The sequence below is a fragment of the Callorhinus ursinus genome, unplaced genomic scaffold, assembly GCF_003265705.2.
Source record: "Callorhinus ursinus isolate GAN/ISIS: 27379988/994484 unplaced genomic scaffold, GSC_fseal_2.0 scaffold18, whole genome shotgun sequence".
NCBI lineage: Eukaryota > Metazoa > Chordata > Mammalia > Carnivora > Otariidae > Callorhinus > Callorhinus ursinus.
Window position 1 is genome coordinate 3592003 of NW_027397080.1, and position 24944 is coordinate 3616946.

At 49.4% G+C, this 24944-nt stretch overlaps 2 protein-coding genes across 5 annotated transcripts in view; one reads left to right on the forward strand and one right to left on the reverse strand.

Annotated features, from left to right (window-relative positions):
- Nucleotides 1–1037: 1037 nt before the first annotated feature.
- Nucleotides 1038–8945, reverse strand: CUNH1orf50 (chromosome unknown C1orf50 homolog). The gene is made up of 5 exons (XM_025857041.2): nt 8710–8945; nt 8475–8590; nt 3405–3491; nt 2763–2894; nt 1038–1389 (listed from the first exon to the last, which is right to left on the reverse strand). The coding sequence occupies exons 1-5, from the start codon at nt 8786–8788 to the stop codon at nt 1192–1194; spliced, it is 612 nt and encodes a 203-aa protein (XP_025712826.1). The 5' UTR covers nt 8789–8945; the 3' UTR covers nt 1038–1191.
- A 164-nt stretch (nt 8946–9109) lies between these two features.
- Nucleotides 9110–24944, forward strand: part of P3H1 (prolyl 3-hydroxylase 1) — a 17890-nt gene continuing 2055 nt past the window's right edge. The window contains exons 1-12 of one of the 4 annotated variants that reach the window (XM_025856574.2): nt 9110–9625; nt 12499–12651; nt 14051–14240; nt 14481–14612; nt 15512–15651; nt 19871–19960; nt 20239–20291; nt 20471–20592; nt 22119–22246; nt 22374–22469; nt 22863–23013; nt 24739–24856. In XM_025856574.2, the coding sequence (XP_025712359.1) occupies nt 9161–9625; nt 12499–12651; nt 14051–14240; nt 14481–14612; nt 15512–15651; nt 19871–19960; nt 20239–20291; nt 20471–20592; nt 22119–22246; nt 22374–22469; nt 22863–23013; nt 24739–24856 (1838 nt within the window). In that variant the 5' untranslated portion in view covers nt 9110–9160. The other 3 variants (XM_073902779.1, XM_025856575.2, XM_025856576.2) reach the window with 3 other exon arrangements.

A 24944-nucleotide genomic window follows, 5' to 3' on the forward strand; every position in this document is an offset into this window, starting at 1 on the left:
CACAAACATGCATTGTTTTAAACATTTCTGGTCATGCATGCAGCAACAGACAACTAATAAGCACCTGCTCAAAATGTGTCACGAGCATGCAGGTCGGAAGCTTGTGAAAACCTCGGAAACTTTCTGTGGTCAGAATCAACTACTGTACCACTAATGTGTGTGTGTGTGGGGGAGGTGTGTGTATCCCCAAGGCCAACCCCGCCAGAGGCTTTTGCAGCTGACTCCACAGAGCATCCCCCTGTGAAATGAGTGACCAAGTATCCCCTGGGTGACCCCATCAGGTTCTAGCCCCATCCTATGTGGGAACTGCACTACCTGCTAACTAGCCTCAACCCAATCTTTTTTTTTTTTTTTAGTTTCAAGTTTTTATTTAACTTCTAGTTAACATATAGTGCAATATTGGTTTCAGGAGTAGAAGTTAGTGATTTATCACTTACGTGCAACACAGTGCTCATCACAACAGGTGCGCTCCTTAATCCCCATCCCCAATCTAGCCCCTCCCCCCCCCCCCCCGCAACCCGCAGTTTGTTCTCTACAGTTAAGAGCCTATCTAATGGTTTCCCTCTTCCCCCCCCCGGCCCCCGCTATGTTCAACCTCAACACAATCTCAAACACTTCCAGGTACAAAAAGACCAAAAACAGTCCTCCATGGAATATGCCTCGCCAACCTTTATGTGGGAAAAAGAAACTCTTCTTTCTCTCATTCTCTGGCTTGCGGGAGAACAGATGGAGGTAAAGGAGAAGGAAAGTCACTGGCCGGGTACCTGTGACCCAGAGAGGATCCCAAGAGACTGACAGGATTCATTACTACCCTAACTAAAAGTAATAACAACAGCATTTATGTTCACACAGGGTCTCTTTTCTCTCTAAGATTTTATGAGAGAGAGGAGAGGTGAGAGAGCGCGTGTGCGCGTGAGCGTGCGTGAGTGGGGGGAGGGGCAGAGGGAGAAGCAGGCTCCCCACTGAGCAGGGCGCCCAACGCGGGGCTCCACCCAGGACCCCAGGATCATGACCTAAGCCAAAGGCAGACACTTAACTGCTTAACCAACTGAGCCACTCAGGCGCTCCACACAGGGCCTTTATTCAAGAAGTGCATGATTCACCCACAATACCTCCATTCTCATGCCACCTCCCATCAAGGCCGAGAATGAGGGCAACAAAGAGGTGGAAGGTCCTTGCTGTGAGAGCTATCTATGAGTGTCCATTCTCAGTCAGTCCAAGGAAGGTGGGTTCAGTGTTTGGAGGCAGGGCTGCAGGCTGGCTTAGCAACGTGTTCACTATGCTGATTTGGGCATCGTGCTTCTCAATGTCCTCATATGGAGTCCAGGACAAGTCATACTGTAGCTTGTAGGCACCAAGGAAGTCATGTGGACAACCTGTCCCCCATTCCTAGAGAAGGCAAAGAAGTCAATTCTCATCAGGGTAGGAGGTAAAGAAATTCGATTCATTTCCTCATTTTATGCCACAAATTTCTTTTTTGGTTTTTCACATCAGACCAGTCAGAATCATCCTCATTGCATCACACATCAGATACCTCTCTTAACAGAGATAATGACTGTGAAATAATTTAAGTGTATTTTTCATGTATATTTTTTGAGAATCATGCCTGGGCTCACAACACCTCCAATTTTCTAGAAAACATTTACCAACCCTATGCCTACATTTTCTCAAAGACCAGAGTTGATTTTTGTGCAAAAATAAATGTTTTAACTCTTGAAAAATTCATTTTATTTCTGCTTATTAGGAAATTAATGGTCATTACTGGTTGGCCTGGATATATTTTGTTTCAAAAGTATATGCTATGCTTTAAAAAAAAAAGTATATGCCATGGAGCTATAAACATTATTTCATATATTTGGCAGGAAACATGAGATTTTTCTATAACTTTCAATATCACAATCGAAAAATTTTGAAATTATTTTATAAATACGTAGACTCATATGGCACGTGATCCTTTTGGATATTTTTCTATATAATCACCAATTAGCAAGATGAAACTTTTTTTTTTTTTTTTTACAAACAGAAACATCACCAGTTAGCAAGATGAAGCTATTATTTTTTTACAAACAGAAACACTGCCTCTGATATTTTCCAAAGTTGAGAATATATACATTGTCAAGTAAAAATGTACTTTATTTTGTCCAAATTTAAAAGAATCTTGTTATCAGTTGTTCCAAAATCTTTACTATTAACACACACACACACACACACACACACACAAATAGAGGGTTTTTGTTGTTTTTTTTTCCCACAGACAGGAAGAAAAGAAACCTACTATGCCCTCAGTTTGATGTATCATGTTCATTTGAAAAACATAATAGCTGGATTCTTCAGTAAAAAAATTCAATAGTATTCAAACCCAACTTATTTTATCAATTGTCTTAAATACTGTCTTACCATCTAGCAGAACATTTTTAAAATGTAAAATATCACTGGGGACTTGTGGATGTTTCAACAGTGACAAATTCCTCGTAATGGTATATTAATATTGTGATAAACAAAAGCTAATCGTAGCCATTTCTTTTTTTCTTTTTTTTAAAGATTTCATTTATTTGACAGAGAGAGACACAGTGAGAGGGAACACACACCGGGGGAGTGGGAGAGGGAGAAGCAGGCTTCCCGCTGAGCAGGGAGCCCGATGTGGGGCTTGATCCCAGGGCCTTGGGATCATGACCTGAGCTGAAGGCGGACGCTTAACAACTGAGACACCCAGGCACCCCAAATCGTAGCCACTTCTACCAGTAAAAAATAAATGTTCTTACCTTTGGAGAAATAATAGAAAAATACTGCTGACCACTCTCCCGTTTATAAAGGTAGTAAATATTGCCAGGTTTTTTTACTATATTACAAGCTATGTGGTGCAAGTCAGCATCTCTGTGAGCATCTTCCAATACCTAAGAACCACAGAGATGTAACAAGTTAAGTACCAGATGTAACAGGCACTCACACTCAGTGATTAATCCAGTCAAAATCTGGAAATTACTCAATGCTTCGGAATTGCTCCCCCATAGCAATCAGTCACTACTAGGATCCAGATGATTCTGAAGAGACAAAAGACTGCTACTAAGCTGTGAAAATGCCTTTAAAAGAACTGTATTTCAAAATGTCAAACCCTACTGGCTGTGAATGGCTTTTAAACTTCTTTCCTATTATTCTGTAGTAACTACATTTCTTTTATAAATGAGAACCTATTTTCCCCCTCAAAATGCTTTACCTCACTGAAACTGTCTCCCAGTGAAAAGCTTATCTTATACGTAACCTCTTAAGCCTATTTTCTTTCACTCAACACTTCTACATTTCTAGAAGGTACTGAAGACAGATAGGTTAAATGATTATAAGCGAGATCAGTCAATCCTGCGAATTAAATGAAGAAAACGAATGCCTGTCTAAAAGCTGTTACTTACCTTCCTGGCTTGTTCTTGTAAATGTTGGATTTGCTCAGCTATGACCATCAGTTTGTTGGTGGCATTTGCTCGGATGAATTCATCAGCCTAAAGGTGAGACAAAACCAAAGGGTGGGTGAAAAAAGGGTAAGACTTCCACAATGTTATTTAGAGCCCAGCGTGAAGAGTTATCTCGACATCTTCGCTTATGCCTAAGATATTCTTCCTGTCCTTCCTCACCACGCCCCCACGAGCTCCCATTCCTCCCCCTCTTCTCCCACCCAGCCCAAACAGCACTGCTTGTGAGAAGCCTCCCCTGACATGGCCCCACACCACAGAACTAGGTGCTCCTTCTTTCCTATGTCCCATAGCTTTCTACCCTTTTCACTCTATATTCTAGTCACACTGAACTTCCTCAGTCCGCCAACACGCCCTACTCTCATGTGCTACCAAATATACTGAATACACCCTCTTCTTGATATAACATGTTCTCCCCCTTACTCTTTGCCTGAGTAAACCCACTCATTCCTTAGGCCTCCATTTATTTTCTCATGTTTAAATATTTCTGAAATCAGGAGTGGGTCTTACAATAAAAGTCCAAAGACACTTGTGATATGGCTCTTATCACCCACTATGTAGGAATCTAGCTATACACAGAAACTACCTATTAATCTGACCATTACGTTGGCTGAATTATTTACATCAAACCTAGTTATATTTTAACTTATATTTATATTCCTAATTGTTCCTTCAAATGTATTTTTAAAGACAGCACTAGGATGTAGACCTGAAACAAAGTTATAATGTACACAGAAGACTGCCTGTCATGTCCTAGGAAATGCAACTGAAGGCAATGGGAATTGCTTAAAATAAATAATTCTCACAGCCAGAGAGAATGGTGGTGTGACCAATTCAGGTACTGGAAAGGATTATCACTCAGGCATCAGAAATCTGTCAAAGACTTCCAGTTTACTTTCAAGAAAAGCTGATTAATGTCCAGTGGTATACAATTAAGTTAAGGAGAAGAAATTAGGAAGTTAAACTCGACCTAAGAAATATCAAGAGAATTTGCTAGTTAGTTAAGGACGCTCAAGGTAAAAGTCAGGTAGGTATAAGGCAATATCATGTAAAAACATAAACAACTGAGTAAACAGGGTCAATCATTTTTATCTGTTCCACAAATATAGACTGGGCAACCACTGTGTGTCAGACACCATGCCAGGCCCTGGGTGCACTGGCAAATCAGAGAAAGAGGTCCCTACTTCTGTCAAGATTACAGCCTAATACACTGGCCTTATGAATACTATGAATCAAGTAACATGTGTAATTTTTATTTTTCTAGCAGTTGTGTTAAAAGTAAAAATAAGTAAAATGAATTCTAATAATCTATTTTATTTAACCCAATATATCAAAAAACATCATTCCAACATGTAATCAGTATAAAACAATTTTAATGGGACATTTTATATTTCATATTGTTATTTTTTATACTCCCATACTATCAACTGGGATGCCAAATTTTGATTAGAAATCCTCAATCTGTATTTGGACTTCATAAAATTTACATTTGAAAGAGTCAATTCACATACTCAGCTTGTTCCAAATATTCTTAAAAGTGTCCAATAATTGACTCAATTATCAGGTTTTAAAATGTAAATTAGTTAAAATTACATAAAATTTAAAAATCATTATCTCAGCTGCACTACTAACCATACATTCCAAGTGCTCAACAACCCTATGTGACTAGAAGCTACCATAACGAACAGCGCGGCTCTGGTGAGAAATACAGACACCAACAAGAAAGACAATTAGAGCTAGTATTATACGGACTCAGAATAATGATGCGCCATTATGCAGGAAACAACAGTAATTCTGTGGTAGAAGGAGATCAAAGGTAACAAGTGAGTGACGTAACTGGTTTAATAACAGGGAGTGATGAGGACTGTAGGGATTGGAATATATGTGTAACCTAGAGGCAAATTCAACTTAATAATACTGTCATTTATTTTTATTTTTTTTTAGAAGTTTGGACTTGATCTTTATTTTTTTTTAAAGATTTTATTTATTTAGGGCGCCTGGGTGGCTCAGTCGTTAAGCATCTGCCTTCGGCTCAGGTCATGATCCCAGGGTCCTGGGATCCAGCCCCGCATCGGGCTCCCTGCTCCGCGGGAAGTGTGCTTCTCCCTCTCCAGCTCCCCCTGCTTGTGTTCCCTCTCTCGCTGTCTCTCTCTGTCAAATAAATAAAATCTTTAAAAAATAAAATAAAATAAAGATTTTATTTATTTGAAAGAGAGAATGAGATAAAGAGAGTGAGCATGAGAGGGGGGAGGGTCAGAGGGAGAAGCAGACTCCCTGCGAGCCGGATGCAGGACTCAATCCCAGGACTCGATCCCGGGACTCCAGGATCATGACCGGAGCCGAAGACAGTCGCTTAACCAACTGAGCCGCCCAGGCGCCCCAATACTGTCATTTAGATGGCGTGGGGTAGAGCCTTCTACAGACAAGGCCTCACCAAGGACGTGACATTTGACTTGGGTCTGAACAAAAGGAAAGGGCCAGCCAGGTACAAAACTGAAGCTGTGTCTGAAGAGCAGTTAGTGAGGGGAATGTAAAAAAGGGGGGCAGGGATCAGATCACACAAGGCTTTATGGCCCATGGGTGAAAGTGCTACTTTTTGTTCCAAGGACAATGAGACACCTTATGGCCAAGGAAAGAGTAGCTGGTTTCTAGAACTAAGAGGGTTCTGGGTTAACAGTGGAGTGGCCTCATTATTAGTCTTTTTCTTAAGGTGGTAGCAGCAAATCTCTTCCTTGTAAACAAAAGAACCGAATTCAAACAGAAATGAGGAGAAAAGTACTTATAATTACGAAACACAAACTCTGGCCCCAATCACTCTGAAGCCCTTCACATACATATATTATCTCATTTAGTTTTTATAACACCTTATGAAGTTGGAGATAATAACTTCAGCCTCATTTTAGGAATTATACTCAGAGAGGTGAAGCAACCTGTCCAAGGGTTCACAGCTAATAAATGGCAGTTGAAGATCTGAACACAGATCAGTCTGATTCCAAATTTCATGCCTTAATACCAGACTTCCTGAGTTTTCTGAACACACACTAATACAGAAATGGCATATCAGCAATCAGTCCTGCTAGAAAGTACATTTCAGGACACAGACAGTAAGTATGCTTGATTCAATCTGTTTGTCTCTAGTGTTTTTATTTCAGCGGCTCAATGTCGATAATATTGGAAAAATGGAGGTAGCACAATAATGCACCCTCTATATTTCACTAGATTATATGCTGAAGGGCAAAAACAGTGTTGTCTTTGTTTCGGGTTACTGTAATAAACGTGATGGTCACTCAGTAACCCATGAAAATGTATGCCTAAGCTTTGGGCCTGGTTGCCTCCCCCAGTAAGTGATCCAATCAAGCAGACACATGAAATTCTCCTAATCCATAAAAGTTATACTTTGCTCCCCACCTCTATAGATAAGAGAAGTCACAAAGTTTGAATCAAAGGCACTTTCCTAAGCATTCGAATATGTCTAAATAAAATAAATAAATAAATAAACCCAGTGGGTGCCTGGGTGGCGCAGTCAGTTAAGCGGCCAAATTGGTTTCAGCTGAGGGCATGATCTCAGGGTCATGAGATCGAGCCCTATATTGGGCTCCAGGCTCAGCACGGAGTCTGCTTGAGATTCTCTCTCTCCTTCTCCCTCTGCCCCTCCTGCTTGTGCATATGCGCTCTCTTGCAAGCTCTCTTTCTCTAAAATAAATCTTAAAAAACAAAAAACCCCTGAAGCACAGAGATGTATGTGTGAGGGAATTTGAGCATGTTAATAATTAAATATTTTTAAGCAAAATAAAGACCTTTGAATATAACCAAGGCCAAATGTGATACTGCATACAAGGATAAAGGGATATCAGAAGTATTAAGCAGCAGGGCCCTATATCTCTACATACTGAAGAAGGTTCCACAACTGGAAGTCTTGTTAAAAATTAGATGGAATTTGTTTTTTCACAGCTTTGCTCTAGAAGCTCTCCTAGTTGAAACCCTGCATTTTACAGATAAACAGAAGTCAAGGGGCGCCTGAATGGCTCAGCAGGTTAAGCGTGAGAGGCTCGATTTTGGCTCAGGTCATGATGTCGGGGTCCTGGGATTGAGCCCCACAATGCGCTCAGCGGGGAGTCCGCTTAAGATTCTGTCCCTCTTCCTCTGCTCCTCCCCCTCCGCATGCACTCTCCCTCTCTCTCAAATAAATAAATCTTTAAAAAGAGGTGAAGTCCAGAGAAAAGTAATTTGCCTCAAGTCATATGCAAGTTAATATCAAAGGGGGTGGTGCCTGGGTGGCTCAGGTGGTCAAGAGAAAGATTCTCCATCTCAGCTCAGGTCTTGATCTCACAGTGGTGAGTTCAAGCTGTGTTGGGCCTCATGCTGGAAGTGGAGCCTACTTAAAAAAAAAAAAAAAAATCAAAAGTGGGATTAACACACGTGTCCAAACTTCCAGTGCTTTTTCTGTTATTTCACATTTCCTCCTTTTTTTACTTTTGTAATGAATGGCTAAGCACTGGGCTTGGGGAATGTTGTGTCCAGTGAATGACAGCGGAGGACAAAACTTAAGAGTCCCTGTCCTTCTAGAAGACGTTAAGTTCTAAAAGCGTTCAGGTTACAGATAAAGATTTTATGGGAAGCAGTTTAAAGTAAGTGGACTATGCATCCTTACATAATCTGCGTTAGAGTGATCCTGAAACTTCCACGGAAACTTCTCTTCACCTGAAATGGGAAGAACTTCTGTACTGCCTACCTTACAAGGGCTGTCCTAGGGCCCAAATGAAATACTGAATATTGAAAGTGCTGTGCAAAACTTGCCGCCAAAGGAGATTATAGGCACTCATGTTGCAGCTGAAGGAGCCTTTGGTCTCAGAAGATCAGAGTTCGAGTCAAGAACAATCAGTTTTCCCGTGTTGTATGTAAGATGCAGACAAAACAAATGCCACACTAAGTGGTTGTGAGGTCCCAGTCCTAAGACGCAGGGCCAAACGTGAACGAAGACGGTTATTTACTTCCGCAGCCGCACCTCCTCACCTTCTGCACCTGCTCTGCGAGCGCCACGAGGTCTAAGGGGTCCCCGGCCCGGTGGGTGTGGTAGGGGCTCACCAGGGCCAGGCCGCCGGGGGTCGAGGTGCGCTCCACCAGAGCTCCTGCGACACAAACCCAGGAACACAGCCCGTGAGCGCCCGCCCTCGGCCTCCCGCGCAGCCCGGGAGACTAGCTGCTCCGTGAGGCCTTTTTTCCCCGGCCGGACTCCCGCCCTGCGTACCTCCCCGACCGGTCGCCGGCTGAATTCTTTGGTTTTCGGGGACCTCCTCCGCCGGCCCCAGCTTTGCAGCGTCCTCCATGACAACACCTGAAACCTCCCCACCACCCTCGCGTCAGGAGGCGGAAGAGCCTGCGCATAAAGGCCCGTGGGCGGAGCTTCCGTGTTCCCCGGCCATTGGACATCACCGCGGAGGAGCGCTGCCCGAGCCCGGGAGCCGGGCCCCGGCTGTCGCACTGGGTTCGGCTGAGGGGCGGGGTCCAGGCTTGCGGAAAGCCAAAAAGGCGGTGCAAGCTTCCCGGGAATGCGCTGCCCAGCTTGGGAGGCGGGGCTCCACTCAGGGGCGGGACGGGGAGGGGTGGGCGGGACGGGGAGGGGTGGGCGGGACTCCTCGGGGGTGGGACTCCGGCCTCCGTGGCGGGTGGCAGGCGGTCCCGTCAGGTCGGAGGAGGCAATGGCTGCACGCGCTTTGAGGCTGCTGACCACACTGCTGGCCGTCGCCGCCGCTGCCTCCCAGGCCGAGGTCGAGTCCGAGGCGGGATGGGACATGGCGGCGCCTGATCTGCTCTTCGCAGAGGGGACCGCTGCCTACGCGCGCAGGGACTGGGCGGGGGTGGTACTGAGTATGGAGCGGGCGCTGCGCTCGCGGGCCGCCCTTCGCGCCCTCCGCCTGCGCTGCCGCACCCGCTGTGCCGCCGACCTCCCGTGGGAGCTGGACCCCGACTCATCCCCGAGCCTGGCACAGGCCTCGGGCGCCGCCGCCCTGCACGACCTGCGCTTCTTTGGGGGCCTGCTGCGCCGCGCCGCCTGCCTGCGCCGCTGCCTCGGGCCGCCGGCCTCCCACTCGCTCAGCGAGGAGCTGGAGCTGGAGTTCCGCAAGCGGAGCCCCTACAACTACCTGCAAGTCGCCTACTTCAAGGTGCAGAGCTGCCCGGGCCCGGGCGGCAGGGATCTTTCTGGGCGTGGTTGCAGATGACCCGGGCGAACTTGGGGGGCCGGGGAAGTGTCCGAGGAGAGGGAACGTAGCCTCCTGGCCGGGGAGCTCTCCTCGGACCCAGGGAGAACAGGGACCCTGCCGGGAGACCTGCTTCGCCCGGTTCGCATAAGCAGATGGTAACCCCAAAGGTCCAGCCTGGGGTTAAGGCACGGACTAAGCAAAACTTGGCCTTGTGTTCCCCGGGAGCCTTCCCAAAGGGAACGAAAGCGGCAGCTTGGGTTTCTCTTCCAGATTTCATTGTAAGTGCCCGAGTGAGAAGCTAGGACCTTTCTACAATATCTTCCTTCCGGTTCGCTGCTCAGTGATGCTTTTCCTGCTGCCCGAGTCCAGCAGCTCTCTTTCAGGACGTGAGGTTGCCACGTCGCCAGTAGGGGCTGTCTAACCCCTCCCTGTAGCGGGACCCTCTGGCTATTGTCAGGTTCTCAAAGAAAATGAGTATTTTTAGGAATTCCAGAGTGGCTTAAGTCCAAGTGCATACATGGATTTGGAGTGCCCCTGACTTGCATGATGATGATGATGATGATGATGATGATGATGATAGCCAGTACATACTTCTAGGCACTATTTTAAGTACTTTGTGTTTATTGGTTTATTTGCCCAGATCCTGTCAATGTCCTGTAAGGTAAGTGCTATTATTAGGCCCATTTTATTGGGGGAAAAGGAAGAAGAAGGAGCTGTGTTGCATATCGTCACATCCATAGTTTAACAGACCTTCGGTTCCACCTAAAGAGAGACTTAGGGAACCATGGGGACCACAGACTTCCACCTCTCCACAAGCATTTTGCTTACACGGTTTGCTTACATTCCTCGTTACTTGGAAAAGTACTGTATTTGAAACCAAAATAAGTGGGTCATGTCTTTGGTCATGTCACTTAACAGCACACTCTCAGATTCTTTGACTAACGCTTCCTGAATACCTGCTACATTCCAGTTCTTGTACAGGTCATTAAAATACTTGACTTTATATTGTTTTGTTTTACATCGCTTCCCTAGTGAGAATCACTATAGAAAAGGCTACTAAAAGGGTGTGTACATAGGGCTGTAGGAGCACAAAGGAGGGAGGATCTAGCTTCCTCTCAGAGAAACGAGGGAGACTGAAAGAAGAGGTGACAATTGAAGTTGGTCCTAAATATCACTAGAGGAGAGGAAGGATGGCCATTCCAGATAGAACGAGGCCAGACTGGGAAGAGAGTTCTGCAGGCTTCAGGAGCCAGTGTCAGAATCAGATTTTAGATTGCTAATTCTGGAATGTGGAATAAGCCTTGGGAGAAGGAGAAAGTGGTGGCAGGGCTAACCATTAGGAGATGAGTTGGTGGGACACCTGGGTGGCTCAGTTGGTTAAGCAGCTGCCTTCGGCTCAGGTCGTGATCCCCGTGTCCTGGGATGGAGTCCCGCATCGGGCTCTCCGCTCAGCGGGGAGCCTGCTTCTCCTTCTGCCTGCCTCTCCCCCTGCTTGAGCTCGCTCGCTCTCTGACAAATAAATGAATAAAATGTTTTTTAAAAAAGGAGATTAGTTGGTTGTCCACTTGAGAGAAGGAAATTAGGTGCCTGGGTGCTTAGGGAGTAAAGAAGGACTGGGGTGGAGAGCGAAGGTGGGAGAGAACAGGGAAATGCATGAGCAATACAGAGAGATAGGGCAGGAGAATAAACCCATGAAAGGGACAGACTTGTGAGAATTTCTAATTGTACAGTTAACAAAACAGGTGCAGAGGATTATTGACTTTGGGTCACCCAGCTATTTTAGGGTCAGAGCCAGGGCTGACTCCTTGTTTAGCATGCATTTACTAGTACTGATGAAAAAAGGAAAAGGAAAAAATTCTTAGCGTATTAATAATACCAGCTAACATTTATTAAGTGCTTAGTATGTGCCCAGCACCAGGTGTTAGAAGCCGCATGTATACTACCTTGTTTTAACATTACCAACAAGCCTGTGAAACAGTGAGTGCTATCTCCAGGTGGCAGATTAGGGAACTGAAATAGAGAGTAAACTTTAAGTGTCTAAAGCCCCAGCGAGTGACTAATTAAACCTAGCTTTGTCACAGGTCTGTCTGTCACTTAAGCCGTGTTAATCATTAGATCATCAGTGATTTATTTTGGCTTCTACATAAGAACCTGTGTAACATTGATATGCTTAAGTCCATTGCTTTGGGCATTATTGTGGCATTTGGCACATTTTTTTCTCCTCAGATTTCATAACCACTTGTTTTAACCTCATGAGCCCTGGGCTTTGAGTCAGAAGACGCCATATCCAGATTTTGTATAAGACCTTGGGATTTTTCCATCACCCATCTTTTCCTTCAATGTGTCAAAAACACTTGATTATATTTTTTGCAAAAAAAAAAAAGTATCTTCTAGGGAAATCCTTTGGCACAGTGTAATCATTAACTGCTCTTTCTCCCCTACTACTAAATTCTTGAAGCCTTAGACTTTTTTCAGCTCAGTTGCCACTTCTGAATCTTGAGAATATATTATTTGGGCAGTCAGTCTTCCATAGCATTCCTCCCAACAATATGACCTTTGTTTAAAAATAGAATGTTTACACTGTTGAAGGTTTACCTCCTATGATTTGGGAAATTGCAAAGCCTGATTTGGGAAATGGCTGAAATTCTGCCCAGGGCCCTGTGCTCCTGATTTCTGGTATGTAGCTCCTGCAATAGGTGTGTTTTCTGGGGCTGGCAAAGTCTGGTGCAAACTGTGGAGTGGAAGGCTCAGGAAGGCTGGGATTTCCTGTTTACTGTGGACTGCCCATTTGGACACAAACCTTCGAGGATTATGTTCTTGTGCCTTATTCTTAGATCAACAAGTTGGAGAAAGCCGTAGCAGCAGCACACACCTTCTTCGTGGGCAATCCTGAACACGTGGAGATGCGGCAGAACCTAGACTATTACCAAACCATGTCTGGAGTGAAGGAAGCTGACTTCAAGGATCTTGAGGCCAAACCCCATATGGTGAAAAAAACTTTGTCCCCCCCATTCTCTCTTTTTATTAAAGTGATATTTACTAGGCTTGTTTTCTGATTACAGAAGTAGTAGACATTCACTGTACAACATTATAGAAAAATGCAGATAAGTGTAAAACTGCAAGTGATCATCTATAATACTGCCACCTTAAGAAAACCAGTAGTTCATATTTTGGCCTAGTTTTTTTTTTTTAAGATTTTATTTATTTATTTGTCAGAGAGAGAGGTAGACAGAGGGAGAAGCAGGCTCCCCGCCGAGTAAGGAACCCAATTCGGGACTTGATCCCAGGACTCCGGGATCATGACCTGAGCCGAAGGCAGATGCTTAACCAACTGAGCCACCCAGGTGTCCCTATTTTGGCCTATTTTTAAAACTCTTCTAGATCTTAATTTTTCCCCCGAATTTGGTGTCATACTGTGTATGTATTTTTCATCATCCTTTTTGAACTAACACTGTATCATGAGCCTTCTCTCATGTCTTCAGATTTTCTTTGAAAATACAATTTTTAGTGGCTGCATGATAGTCCATTTTATGCATAATTGTATTAATGTACTGTGTAGGTTTTTGCTTTCACTACTGTAAGTGATACAGTGTTCCTTGATGTTCTTATTCTGTTTGTTTAGGAGAAGTCTGTGTCTCATGAGAGATATTGTCTGTGATGATATAGCATTTTATAAAGAGCTTATGTTCTCATAAGTTTTCATAGTTTAGAAATAGAGATATTATTAACAATATCAAAATGACTTTTAAAAGTAAATTGTGTAAGGGCGCCTGGCTGCTTCAGTCCATTAAGCGCCAGACTCTCGATCTCAGCTCAGGTCTTGATCTCAGGGTCCTGAGTTCCCGCCCCTGTTGGGCTCCATGACGGAGGTGAAGACTACTTAAAAAAAAAAAAACAAACGGTAGATTGTGTACATCTAGTACATTACACAATCACACGCAGGTTTGTTTGTGGGTGTGTGTTTAGTGATTCTATGACAAACGGAAATGGAGGCTGTGTCCCACAGATGGCAAAACCCATTCTGTAATCAGCGGCAGCCCTAATTCCCCCTTGTGCTGGAAGGATTGCTCCCATCAGCACAGACCTAATTCTAGCATCTAAGAGTTCTTCTTAATTAAACTTTTATCTTGAACGCTATTATCCCTACAGAAGTACAAGAAAATTACAATGAACTCCCGTGTATCTTTTATCTAGATGGAGTTTAATGCTTTTGGGTTTCCCAAGAAACCTGGGGAGACCATTTACAGGAGGCCTTCACTAGGTAGCGGGCACCCTTTTCCGTCCCTAACCCGAGACAGGCCGTGAGGACGCAGGTGCAGGTGGAGGGGGCAGTGAGGGCCCAGGGCTGTGTGCGGCCCGCAGTTGAGTCCCCCTTCCGCCCAGTAGCACGAGTTCCGGCTGGGAGTGCGGCTTTACTCCGAGGAGCAGCCGCACGAAGCCGTGGCCCACCTGGAGGCGGCGCTGCGAGAGTACCTGGTGGCGGACGCGGAGTGCCGCGCCCTGTGCGAGGGGCCCTACGACTATGACGGCTACAACTACCTGGAGTACAACGCGGACCTCTTCCAGGCCATCGCAGGTGCGCGGCCGCGAGCCTGCCCCGCGCGCGCCTGCCCACACCTGCCCCAGCCAGCTGGCCGGGACTCCCGGGGCCACGTGCGGACAGTACCCGCGGCTCGCCGTCTTCCGCCTCAGACCGAAATGTAGTACATCTCGGAATCGGACTGAAAATTCCTTGCCCTTGAATTTGTTCCTCTTCCCAGAATTCGCATCCTGAAGATCTACCAGATGGTTATTCCCCGTCTTTGATTCCTTTCAGATCATTACATCCAGGTCCTCAGCTGTAAGCAGAACTGCGTCACGGAGCTGGCTTCCCACCCAAGTCGAGAGAAGCCCTTTGAAGACTTCCTCCCATCACATTATAATTATCTGCAGTTCGCCTACTATAACAGTAAGGCCTACTTTCTTCCTTCTCTGCAGCTTTTCAGCAGGAATCCAAAAGCAAGGGAGGCAGGGATGATGGCCCCTGGGCACGTCAGCGTCTTTGGCTTCTCACTGTGACCTGGGACTCCGGGAGGCACCATGCCGGGTGACCCCTGCCTGCTTTGTAACAAGCCACTGGCCCCAGAAGCCGATGCTAGTAATCCAAAAAGCTGGGAGACGGAGACCTAGGACCTCTCTCTCGTCCCTTCTAGAACACCGATAATCTGACTCTGCATCCGAGTTCAGTTAGAGCAAAGGCAAGGATGTACTATCATTTAAACCAGCTCACGGGACATTTTCCAGCCCTTCATCGTAAAATAGTGCAGATGCTCTGGGTGGCGCAGGGTTGGGGGGCTGCCAGTATCCAAACAAGCAACAAGTCAGCAGGTCCTCATCGAGTTCCTACTGTGTGCTAAGCATCACCGCATATTCGAGAGTGTGAGGTGTTTATCGTTGCGTTGAGACCAACACATGTGAACAAGCACTGCTCCTCTGCAGAGGAGGCCACCTGCTGTTGTAGTGTCCCCATCTTCTGAAAATCTGCAGGGAGAAAAAGACAGGAAGATGGGACTCTTCCTAAAATTGGTCTAATATGAGGCCAGTGTTTAACTGACTTGTGATGTGGGCATTCAGTAGTAGGCCTGAGGACCCTGAGCTCCTTGCATCAGTTCTGCATTCTGTGTTTGTGTAAATTCTATTCTTCTCATTCTTCTAGAACTTCTCCCTCGGGTCAGGCAGCTGTGGTAGGTAGCAAGGGCACCTTGCCGTGTCATCACTGCCTCAGGCTGTGCTGAGACTCAAGACCAGTGGTTCCTGGTGCCCAGGATTGGACCCTCTCTTCTCAGGCATTTCTTTTTTGCTTTGCAGTTGGGAATTATACGCAGGCTATCGAATGTGCCAAGACCTATCTCCTCTTCTTCCCCAACGATGAGGTGATGAACCAGAATCTGGCCTACTATACAGCCATGCTTGGAGAAGAACCAGCCAGATCCATTGGCCCCCGTGAGGTGAGAGACTTGCGTCAGTTAGAGGGCAGAAGAGTGGCGGGGGGTGGGGGACAGAAGGGTCTGGTAGTGCTCGGGCAGGGGCCGCGCGGGGGGGGGGGGGCGGTGCCTGGGCCGGGCACGAGTGCACTGACGCACTTGTCACTCAAGAACCAGGGAGCAGCCTTACTCCACACCATCGGGGCCCAGAAGTCTGCCAAGTCTGAGTCGTAAAAGAAAAGCAGAACTGCAACACAGGCACCCCCTTTCCCCTTTCTCGCCACCTCTGCTTTGAGATTTGCTATCATTTGGCCAAGATCTATCATTTTTTACTTCCAGCTAAATGCTTTTTTCGCTCACCTGTTTTCTTGCCAGTTTCCTCCCTGTCCCTTCTCTGAGCTCTCCCTCAGCATCGCTCCCAGCTCAACTCCCAAGCAGACACAGTGACCAAAGTGAAACGCACCGACGTGTTGACAGTGGTTATTTCTAGGTGGTGGAATATGGGTGATTTTTTTGTATCTTGCCCATTTATGTTTTCTAAATTCCCTTCAGTGGAATTACAAATTATTTTTTGCAGTTAAAAATATGAAAAGTTCTTTTTTTTTAACTCAGTGAAGTACGATACTACGAACACTCGGTATGCCTTGCACAGACCCTAGACCCTCTCCTTCTTGAGCCCAGAATAGTGAGTTGGATTTGAAGTCACTGGTCTGGGCTCCTGCGCTTACAAGGATGTGTGATCTTCCGCATGTCGTCATGTGGGATCTCAGACACCCTGCACTGCTCCTCTGAGTCTCAGTTTCTCCCTCTATAGAATGCAATTATGGTTCTTACTCTTTCTTCAACACAAGATGAGCATAAGGGGCAGATGACATACCGAGTAGAAATGCACTTTGTAAGCCAGCAAGCATGGTACGAGTGTGTCCCAAGAGTTGTGTGGACAGGCCGCATCCCAGGGGTCTTTCTGATGGTAGACAAGTAGCCAGCGGCCGGCTTCCTCACCTCTGACCTCAGCCACCTCCTGGAACGGGGTGGGTGCCCTATCATGGCTGCAGTGATCCCTGACTTCAGAACAGGAGAGTAGGAGTGAGAAGAAGGCAAGCCTCAGTCAGCCGTGTCCTGCAGGCTCCTCCCAAACCCTACCTACCTTCTATGTAAAAATGTAACTTTGGACCCGTTTTTCATTTTGTTGGAGCAAAAATATGGTAAATAGCATTATTCTAGAGGCAGCTCATTTGTTTATGCGACAAATAATTGGGACAAATAAGGGTGCAAGGGCAGGCGCACTCCCACGCCGCTGGTGGGACTGTGAATTGGACTGTTCGAATCTGCCACCGGAGATCTGCCACGCAGCGGTGTCACACAAGGATGCGAAGGCAGACGCGCCCGGACACGCGTCAGAACCTTGCTGCTAAAAGCAACCACCCGAACCAAGCTAAATGCCATCCGTTTGGGAACTGGCTTAAATGAATCGTGGTAAATCCATTCAGTGGTATGAGAGAAAACTATTCTATTGCGTGAATGGATTACTACCCAGTGGTATGAGATGGTCTCCATGATATTGTTGTAGGTAAAGGAAAACAAAAATATCTAGAACTGTATATTTTATCCTATTTATGTTTTTAAAATACATATGTACATTTTAAGTCGTCAACTTTGTGGACAAATTGACAAGAAACTGTTCATCAGCTTACCCCTGAGGCACGGGCCTACAGGGCGGGGGTGGGGAGGGAGACCTAACTGTTTCTATTTATGCCTGTTGATACTTTGTGGATCTCTTTTAGCTATAGGTGCATTACCTTCCTGCCTGTTTGAATGCCGTCTAAAGCACACCTCAGGGACTGATGATACAGAAGGGTACATAATCCAAAACTTAGAGAACACTGTAGTAAATCTAAGAGTGGCCATGGATGCAAGCTGGAGTGGAGGAAGGAAGCAATTGACTGACTGGCAAGCCATGGGAGGCTTTGCAAGAGGAAGTGCTGTTGACATTTTGGTTTTTAAAAGCCTTCAGGAGGTGAATGAGGCAGGGGAAGGCCTGTGAGATGGAGGACAGCATGTGCACACAACCCGGACAATTGTCCCACATGCATGCAAGGTGACATGAGGAGGTACAGAAGATGAGGCCGGGAGGGTCAGATTTGGAAGGGTCTTGAGTGCCCTGCCAGGACCTTGGCCTCTGTCCCACAAGGCAGACAGTGGTGGGCGCTCGAAGGGTTTTAAGCAGTAGCCCAGCCAGCGGCGCAAGGCTCAGAACGGGAAGGAGCTAGAAGCAGGAGACCAGTACAGGGCTACTGTGGCGGTGCAGAGGGGAGCTGCTGGGCCGGGGGAGACGCTGGCTGGAGGAGGGAACTGGCTAGGTGGAGTAGGAGGTGGCGATGGCAGAATGGTGGGGGCTTCACTCCTCCCTCTTCATGTCTAATTAGACACAAGTTTCCCACTTGGGAGACGCAGGCATGGTGCTGCCCACCTAGCTCAGGAAGGCACAGTGAAGCGCGATGCTTTCCTCACACATCTGCCCTGCCTGTACTCCAGCCCCAGGGGGCTGAGCTTTCCTCTGTTCGCAGGGAGAAGGAGGTAGAGGATGAGGCAGTAGTCCACTTCTCGGTGTGGTTGTTGTGGAGCTTACCATTGAGGGTATCCACCCTTCGCATGTGGGGGGCATTTAGTCTGCAAAATTCCTCCATAACTTTTATTTTTATTTCATTCGATTCTCGTAACAACCTGCTGGGGTGGGGCTACCAGCCTGCCCTGAAGGGAAAAACCCAGGTTCTTCCTCCCTAGCTCTGGAACCCTGAGTCTCTCCTCGCCTGTGAGGATGTTACCTTGTAGTTGTCCTCTTTGGCCACCAGATGGCGACAGTCTGCATTTGAGATGGCACTTCTTCGGGTCTCTTTGTCTTGCTGAGTTAAGACCCTCCCAACCCCCCACTTTATGGTCATATTAGTGAGTTTGGGGCAGAGAGGGAAAATAAACCACTTTTAATTAGAACCCTCCTTCGGGAAAGAAAGTAGCATTTGTTGAGCCCTAACCCAGTCCGCACGCTGTGTGGTTCAGCCCCCATCATCTCATTTAATCCCCACAGTGGCCGTGATAGGGGGCGCTATTCTCCCATTTTAGAGATCAGAACATTCGGGCTCTGAGAGATGGGCTAGCTCGCCCGGTGGCCTGTGGCTGAGAGTGGCGGCCCGGGTCCCTCCCTGCGTTGTCTCAGCGCTGGCGCAGTTCCCAGCTCGTTGCTCGAACTCCATGAATCAGTGCCGAGCGAATAAACGTAGGCGTGGGATTTGCTTCCTAGCGGCCTCAGGGCCGCGGGGGAAGGTTTAACGAGAGAAGGCACCAAGCGTGGTGTCTAGCACTTGGTGAATCACTTAAACTCCTTAGGAGAAAACTTCCATCTCCCTGTTGGGTAAATATGCTAGATGATGTAGGACTCATTGAGGTCTTGCTAACATTTTCCTTACTGCCTTCATCGTTAATTGCAACTGATGATGTCTTCTTTCTCTTTTCTTTCCTCCTCCTGCTGCTTGGAGACTAGCAGGGCACCTAGGGAGAGAGGTGGCCCCAGAAGGTACTTAGTCTCCCAGCCCTGGGTAAGCCCTCCCTGTGAGCACGTGTGGGAAGGGCCAGAGGGCCCGAACCAGCAGCTCCAGCTGCAGCCGCCCAACTCCAGGAGGGATCCGTCCAGTCTGTTCAGAGTCTCAGGGGAGGCAGGGGGCCTAAGGAAAAAGCTCCTGGCCTTTAGGGTTTGAATGTCGGTCCCTGCTCCCTTTCCCGTAGTGTGAGCTTAAACAAGCCGCCTATCCCCCCCTGCACCTCAATGTCTCCATCTATAAAACGAGGAGCACGGTGTCAACGTCACAGGTGGCTGTGAAGGTCAAATGAATAACACATGGGTCACCCAACATCTAGGTCTCCTGCCTCCGCGTCGAACCCCTACAGAAGTCAAGAAAGAACTCTCCTTCTTTGAGGAATATTTCCACATCTCCTGAGAATCCTCAGATTTCCTGTCTCAGAGATTCATGGCGGGCACGGGGGGGGCGGGTGTTATGTCACCCTCCGTGGGAGCAACCCCTAGCACGGGGTGAAGCTGTTGTCCCAGACGGGAGAACAGGCACATTTGTGGTGGTGGGAGAGGAAGCTCAGATCACACTGGGAGCAACGGCATGGAACATGGGGTTGGGGGTCCCCCAGAGTTAACAGGGCTGAATTCCAGGGCATTCCTTCGACTTTGTTTCCTCAGAGTGCCCAGGAGTACCGACAGCGCAGTTTGCTCGAGAAAGAACTGCTCTTCTTTGCCTACGATGTTTTCGGGGTTCCCTTCGTGGACCCGGTGAGCCTGGATGCGGGAGTCAGGGAGGGCGGCTGGCTGTGCGGCTCTGTTTGGGGGTGGAGCCAGACACGGGATCTGTGAAGCCCGTGGAAGTGGACGAGAGACAGAGGAAGACAAGGGGGACTTCTGGGCAGCCAGAGGTGACTCTGGTTTGGAGACTCACTTGATCTCCTGCAGGGAGGCAGCTGGATTCTCCCGGAGGCCCAAGTCTGTGCAGAGACCTGGAAGAGGAAGTGGGTCACCCTACAGCATTGATTTTTCTCCTGATCTGCTTTTAGGATTCGTGGACTCCAGAAGAGGTGATTCCCAAAAGATTGCAAGAGAAACAAAAGTGAGGACCCTGAAGAGACTGCATGACTGGAGCGGCCTGATGAAGCACTTGAGGCTTCCTGAGCCCAGGCGGATGTGCACTCCTGGAAGTGGGGGGTGGGGGCTGGTCCAGGCTGGGAAGCTGGGGTGGGAGCCAGGGTGGCCCCCGGAACATGGTCCTCAGAGCGGCTGTGCGCACAGGTCCGAACGGGAAGCAGCCGTCCGCATCTCCCAGGAGATCGGAAACCTTATGAAGGAGATTGAGACCCTGGTGGAGGAGAAGACCAAGGAGTCGCTGGATGTGAGCCGGCTGACGCGGGAAGGTAAGAGGACAGCGCTCTGGCCTCTGGCTGTCGTGGAGGCGGCGAGGCAGGCGTCCCCGCGCTAGCTGGCCGTCCCCGGGACGGGGCCTAGACTCACCGGACTTCCACCCGGAGAAGGCACTGAGGATTGGCCTTTGGGGAAGAAGTACGACTCCTGGGTCACAGCAGCGCTAGTTAAGCTCACTGCAGTCAGTGTTTATAGCGCAAACCTCATCCGGTCTCCCCGCTTCCATCATGCATCCTGCTACCAAGCCTCCAAATCTGAGGTCTCTTCCCCCCTGCTCCGCCCCTGCCAAGCTGCGCTGACACTGCTTTTCCTCGCCCCTTTCCCCAAGCCTCTCCTCTTCCCATTGCTGCGGGCCCCCTGCACCTGCTGTGTGCACTCCTGTCCCTCCCTGATCTGTGCTTCCCCTACCCCTGCAGTGGCTAGACCGGCTTCCAAACACGCAGACCCTACCCCTACCCGCCCTGCCTGCCCCTTGAACCACCTGCTCTACCTTCTGTTCGTGTGCCCTGGGCTGCTTCTGTTCCTCGGGCCCGTCTGCCCCCGAGGCTGGGCTCATGCCCGTCCCTCCTCCCGGTACCCTCCCATCTCCTCTGCCCACGAAGCCTTAATCTCCCAGTCCTGGGGACCCCCCTCCCTTTTTCTTTGGAACTTTCATGGCAGCTTTCTTGGTGCTGGCACCAAGTCTGTCCATTTGCATCGTTGCTGGGAGAGGTGCCGTCTTCAGGTTTGAGACCCTCGCCTTGCACGCAGGGCCTGGCGCACACGGCGGCCTCAGTGAGTCGCCTCCAGTAGGTCCCCAGCACGGAGGGACACCAGGAGAAATAGAAGAGAAGGTTAGCCTTTGCTCTACAGTTGCTTAAATGAACGGTGGGTGATTTCACAAGATGAGCACGTGAAAAGAATTTGTCCCGCATTCCTTGGTTTTCAGGCAGCTTTCACTCTGTGGTTTCTCTTCCCCGGGGGAGGCGGGCTGGGCAGATTGAGGTCCTTGTTTGAAATAAATGTGCCAGTGCCTGGTGCGATGGCAGCTAAGATTCTGAGCCTTTCCTGTGTGCCCGGTATTGTGCTGAGCTTTTAACTCGCCTTGTTGCTTTTTACATCAAGCTAGCGCCAATCTCAGGAGGTAGATGCTGTCTTACAGATGAGGAAACGAAGGCTCAGGGAGGTTAAGTAACTTGCTGAGGTCACACAGCTAATAGGTGGAGGATTCAGGAGTCAGACCCCCTTCTTTCTGATTCTGGAGCTCAGGGTTTGAAGACTCTGTTGGCGATGTTTCCTCAACAATTGGCGAAGGCCCAGAGCCAAGAACTGTTCGGGAGAGGAGCTAGGACTAGGGCCTGGCTCTCCCGTCTTGTCAACTCCAGGTGCTGTCCTCTGGGCCACTGCCACCTTTGGACGTGACCGAATAGGAGGTTTCCCTGGTGCCCTGGAGACAACTGGAATTTCTATTCCCATCCGATGGAGAGTGTCTGGACAGAGCTGCCTCTGGACTCAGCCCAGTCTTGCCGTTGCTTTGCAGGTGGCCCCCTGCTCTATGAAGGCATCAGTCTCACCATGAACTCCAAAGTCTTGAATGGTTCGCAGAGGGTGGTGATGGACGGCGTAATCTCCGCTGACGAGTGCCGGGAGCTGCAGAGACTGACCAACGTAAGGGAGACCCCGTGACCGCGCCTCCGCACTGAGCTCGCCTGCCCCTCACTGCACACCGGCGACCGCCTCTTCGCAGACCCTCACCTGCCCTGGCTAAGCTCCCCCTGTGTTTTGGGCCTTGCAGGCAGCAGCGACCTCGGGAGATGGCTACCGGGGTCAGACCTCCCCACACACCCCCAGTGAAAAGTTCTATGGCGTCACGGTCTTCAAAGCCCTCAAGGTAGAATCAGTACTCAGCATCTAGAGTGTGGGGAACGGGAGAGGGGAGGCTCAGGCCGTGGGGGGTAGTGGGGGTGGGAAAGGTGAAGGTGTCTGCCTGTTGGATTCCAGCGACCACTGGAATGGGAGGGAGGGGGAATTAAGTTGAGGGAGGTTGACTTTTGCGTCCTGGCTGGTGAAGCAAGTGTGATCAAAGTGAGGCAGGCAAGACAAGACTGGTGGCCAGAGCTGGGAGAGTGCTCTCTGTCCACAAAGAGGAGCGTGGAGGAGGGGCGGGTGTAACACGGGAGGGCTGTCGCGCGTGGGAACAGAGCAGGGGGGCCCGATGCCTCAGTGGGCTCTGTCGGCCCGCAGCCGGGCGTTCAGGGCAGCTGACTGCTGGTCTCCTTGGCAGCTGGGACAGGAAGGGAAAGTTCCCCTGCAGAGCGCCCACCTGTACTACAATGTGACCGAGAAGGTGCGGCGCGTCATGGAGTCCTACTTCCGCCTGGACACCCCCCTCTACTTCTCCTACTCCCACCTGGTGTGCCGCACCGCCATCGAAGGTGGGCCTTCTCTGTCCCTGCTGAGCACACGCTGTGGCCTGGTACGGGTGCTGAGGACATGGGAAGGAATGGGATACGGTCCTTTTCATCCTAGCCGAGGAACCAGCACAAAATGTGGCAACCCCGTGCGATCAGTGCAGCGGAGGAAGTTCCAGTCAGTCCACCAGGGAGTCAGGAGGACTTCCTAGAGGAGGTGGTGACAGTTGCGCAGGATGAATAGGAGTGGTGGAGTGCCCAGGTGATGAGCGGATGTTCTAGCCAGAAAGAACAGCACGCACAAAGAAGTGCAGGCACTGGGCAGCCTGGTGGTGGGGACTAAGAACGTGGCCATTTCTGGGGCGTGGGGTTGAAGGGGAAGCAGTCAGATAAGGCTCGGGGAGGCTTTCAGAAGCCACACTACGGAGAGCTACATTCGGGAGTTTGTTTTCATCCTGTAGGCCACTGGGTCTCAGCAACGCTCCTGGGCATCCAGGTGTGTAGATCAGTCGTGAGCGATGTTGCAAGTTCTGTCACAAACTGTTCGGTACCAAATCCGTGAGAGATGGACTTCTACAAGTCAGAGCAGGTGCGAGGTCATTCCTCGTCTGCTCTCCCTCTCTTGCATTCCCTTTTGCTGTCCTGAGGAGGGATGAGGTGTGACCAGTGCCCCAGGGTCTCACATGGCCCACAGCCGGATCTGTCATGCCGTCGCCTTCGGAGGCCCTGGCACTGATGCACCACAGGTGGTAGAGGTGAGAGGGCTTTACTTGCCCCCCAGAAGGTCTGGAGTTCTCTCAAAATCTGGACACACCCAAAGGAATGTGTCAGACACAGCCGTATGTGTCATGGCCTCTCAAGGTGGGGGCCGGGCAGCGGGAAGCTGGGAGGAGCCCTCAAACACGAAGGACTCTGTGAGACCTTTGTTTTCACGAGGTTAGTTTTGCCGCTTTGTGGCGAGAGATTTGGAGAAAGTGGATCGAACCAGGGGGAGGGAAGCTGGTCAGCAGCGACCGGGTGGGCAAGGACAAGGGCCCACCTGGCCAGTGGCGGTGGGAGTAAGAGAGGAGAGGACGGGTGAGGGAGATGGAGGAGGTGGAGGGACAGGGCCTGGCACCTGGCCGGACAGGTGGGGACAAATAGGGATCTACCGTGACCTGACGGTGCCACCAGCCTGCTCTGGCCGTGCCCGGGGTTCGCGCTGGGGGCAACGGTTCCCTGTCGTGAATGTGCTTGCCTAGCATTTTACAGTACGCGCTGTCCGTGCCCTTTCCTGGCCTTCCTCCTGCGTGGCTTCTCCCCCTGCGGAGCCCTGCGGAAGCTGACGGCTTACCTTTGCTCCTGTCTGGTTCCCTCCGTGCCGTCCTCACCTCGTCTCCCGCTGCACAGCGAGGCTCACTGTGCCCTGCATCCTGCCACCCTCCTGACTCCTCATTTTCACCTCCCGGGGGGATTCCTGTTTTGTAAATTCGAGCCAGAAAGCTGGGGTTGTGCGGCTCGGCCCAGAACCTGCCCTTGGTTAGAGCCTCACAGCCCTGCTTGCTGCCCCTGCTTGGCCCACCAAGAACCTTCCCGGGAGGCCTGCAGATTCGTCTGACCCCCGGGCTGATGGCTTAGCCGGAGACCCCCTAGTTCACTGGCCATTCCCATAGACCCAGAGGCATTTTGGGAAGCACCCCCCATGCCAATAGGAGAGCTGTAGTGTCTCCTGAGGTGTCCCCACGCTAACGTGCGTTACCTTGGCCCCAGAGGCACAGGCCGAAAGGAAGGACAGTAGCCACCCAGTCCATGTGGACAACTGCATCCTGAATGCCGAGGCCCTCGTGTGCATCAAGGAGCCCCCTGCCTACACCTTCCGGGACTACAGGTGCCCGCCCTCCCTCTGAGGCCCCCAGTCCCCTGCGCCTTGCCCCATCCCCAACACACACACACACACACATACACATATACACACA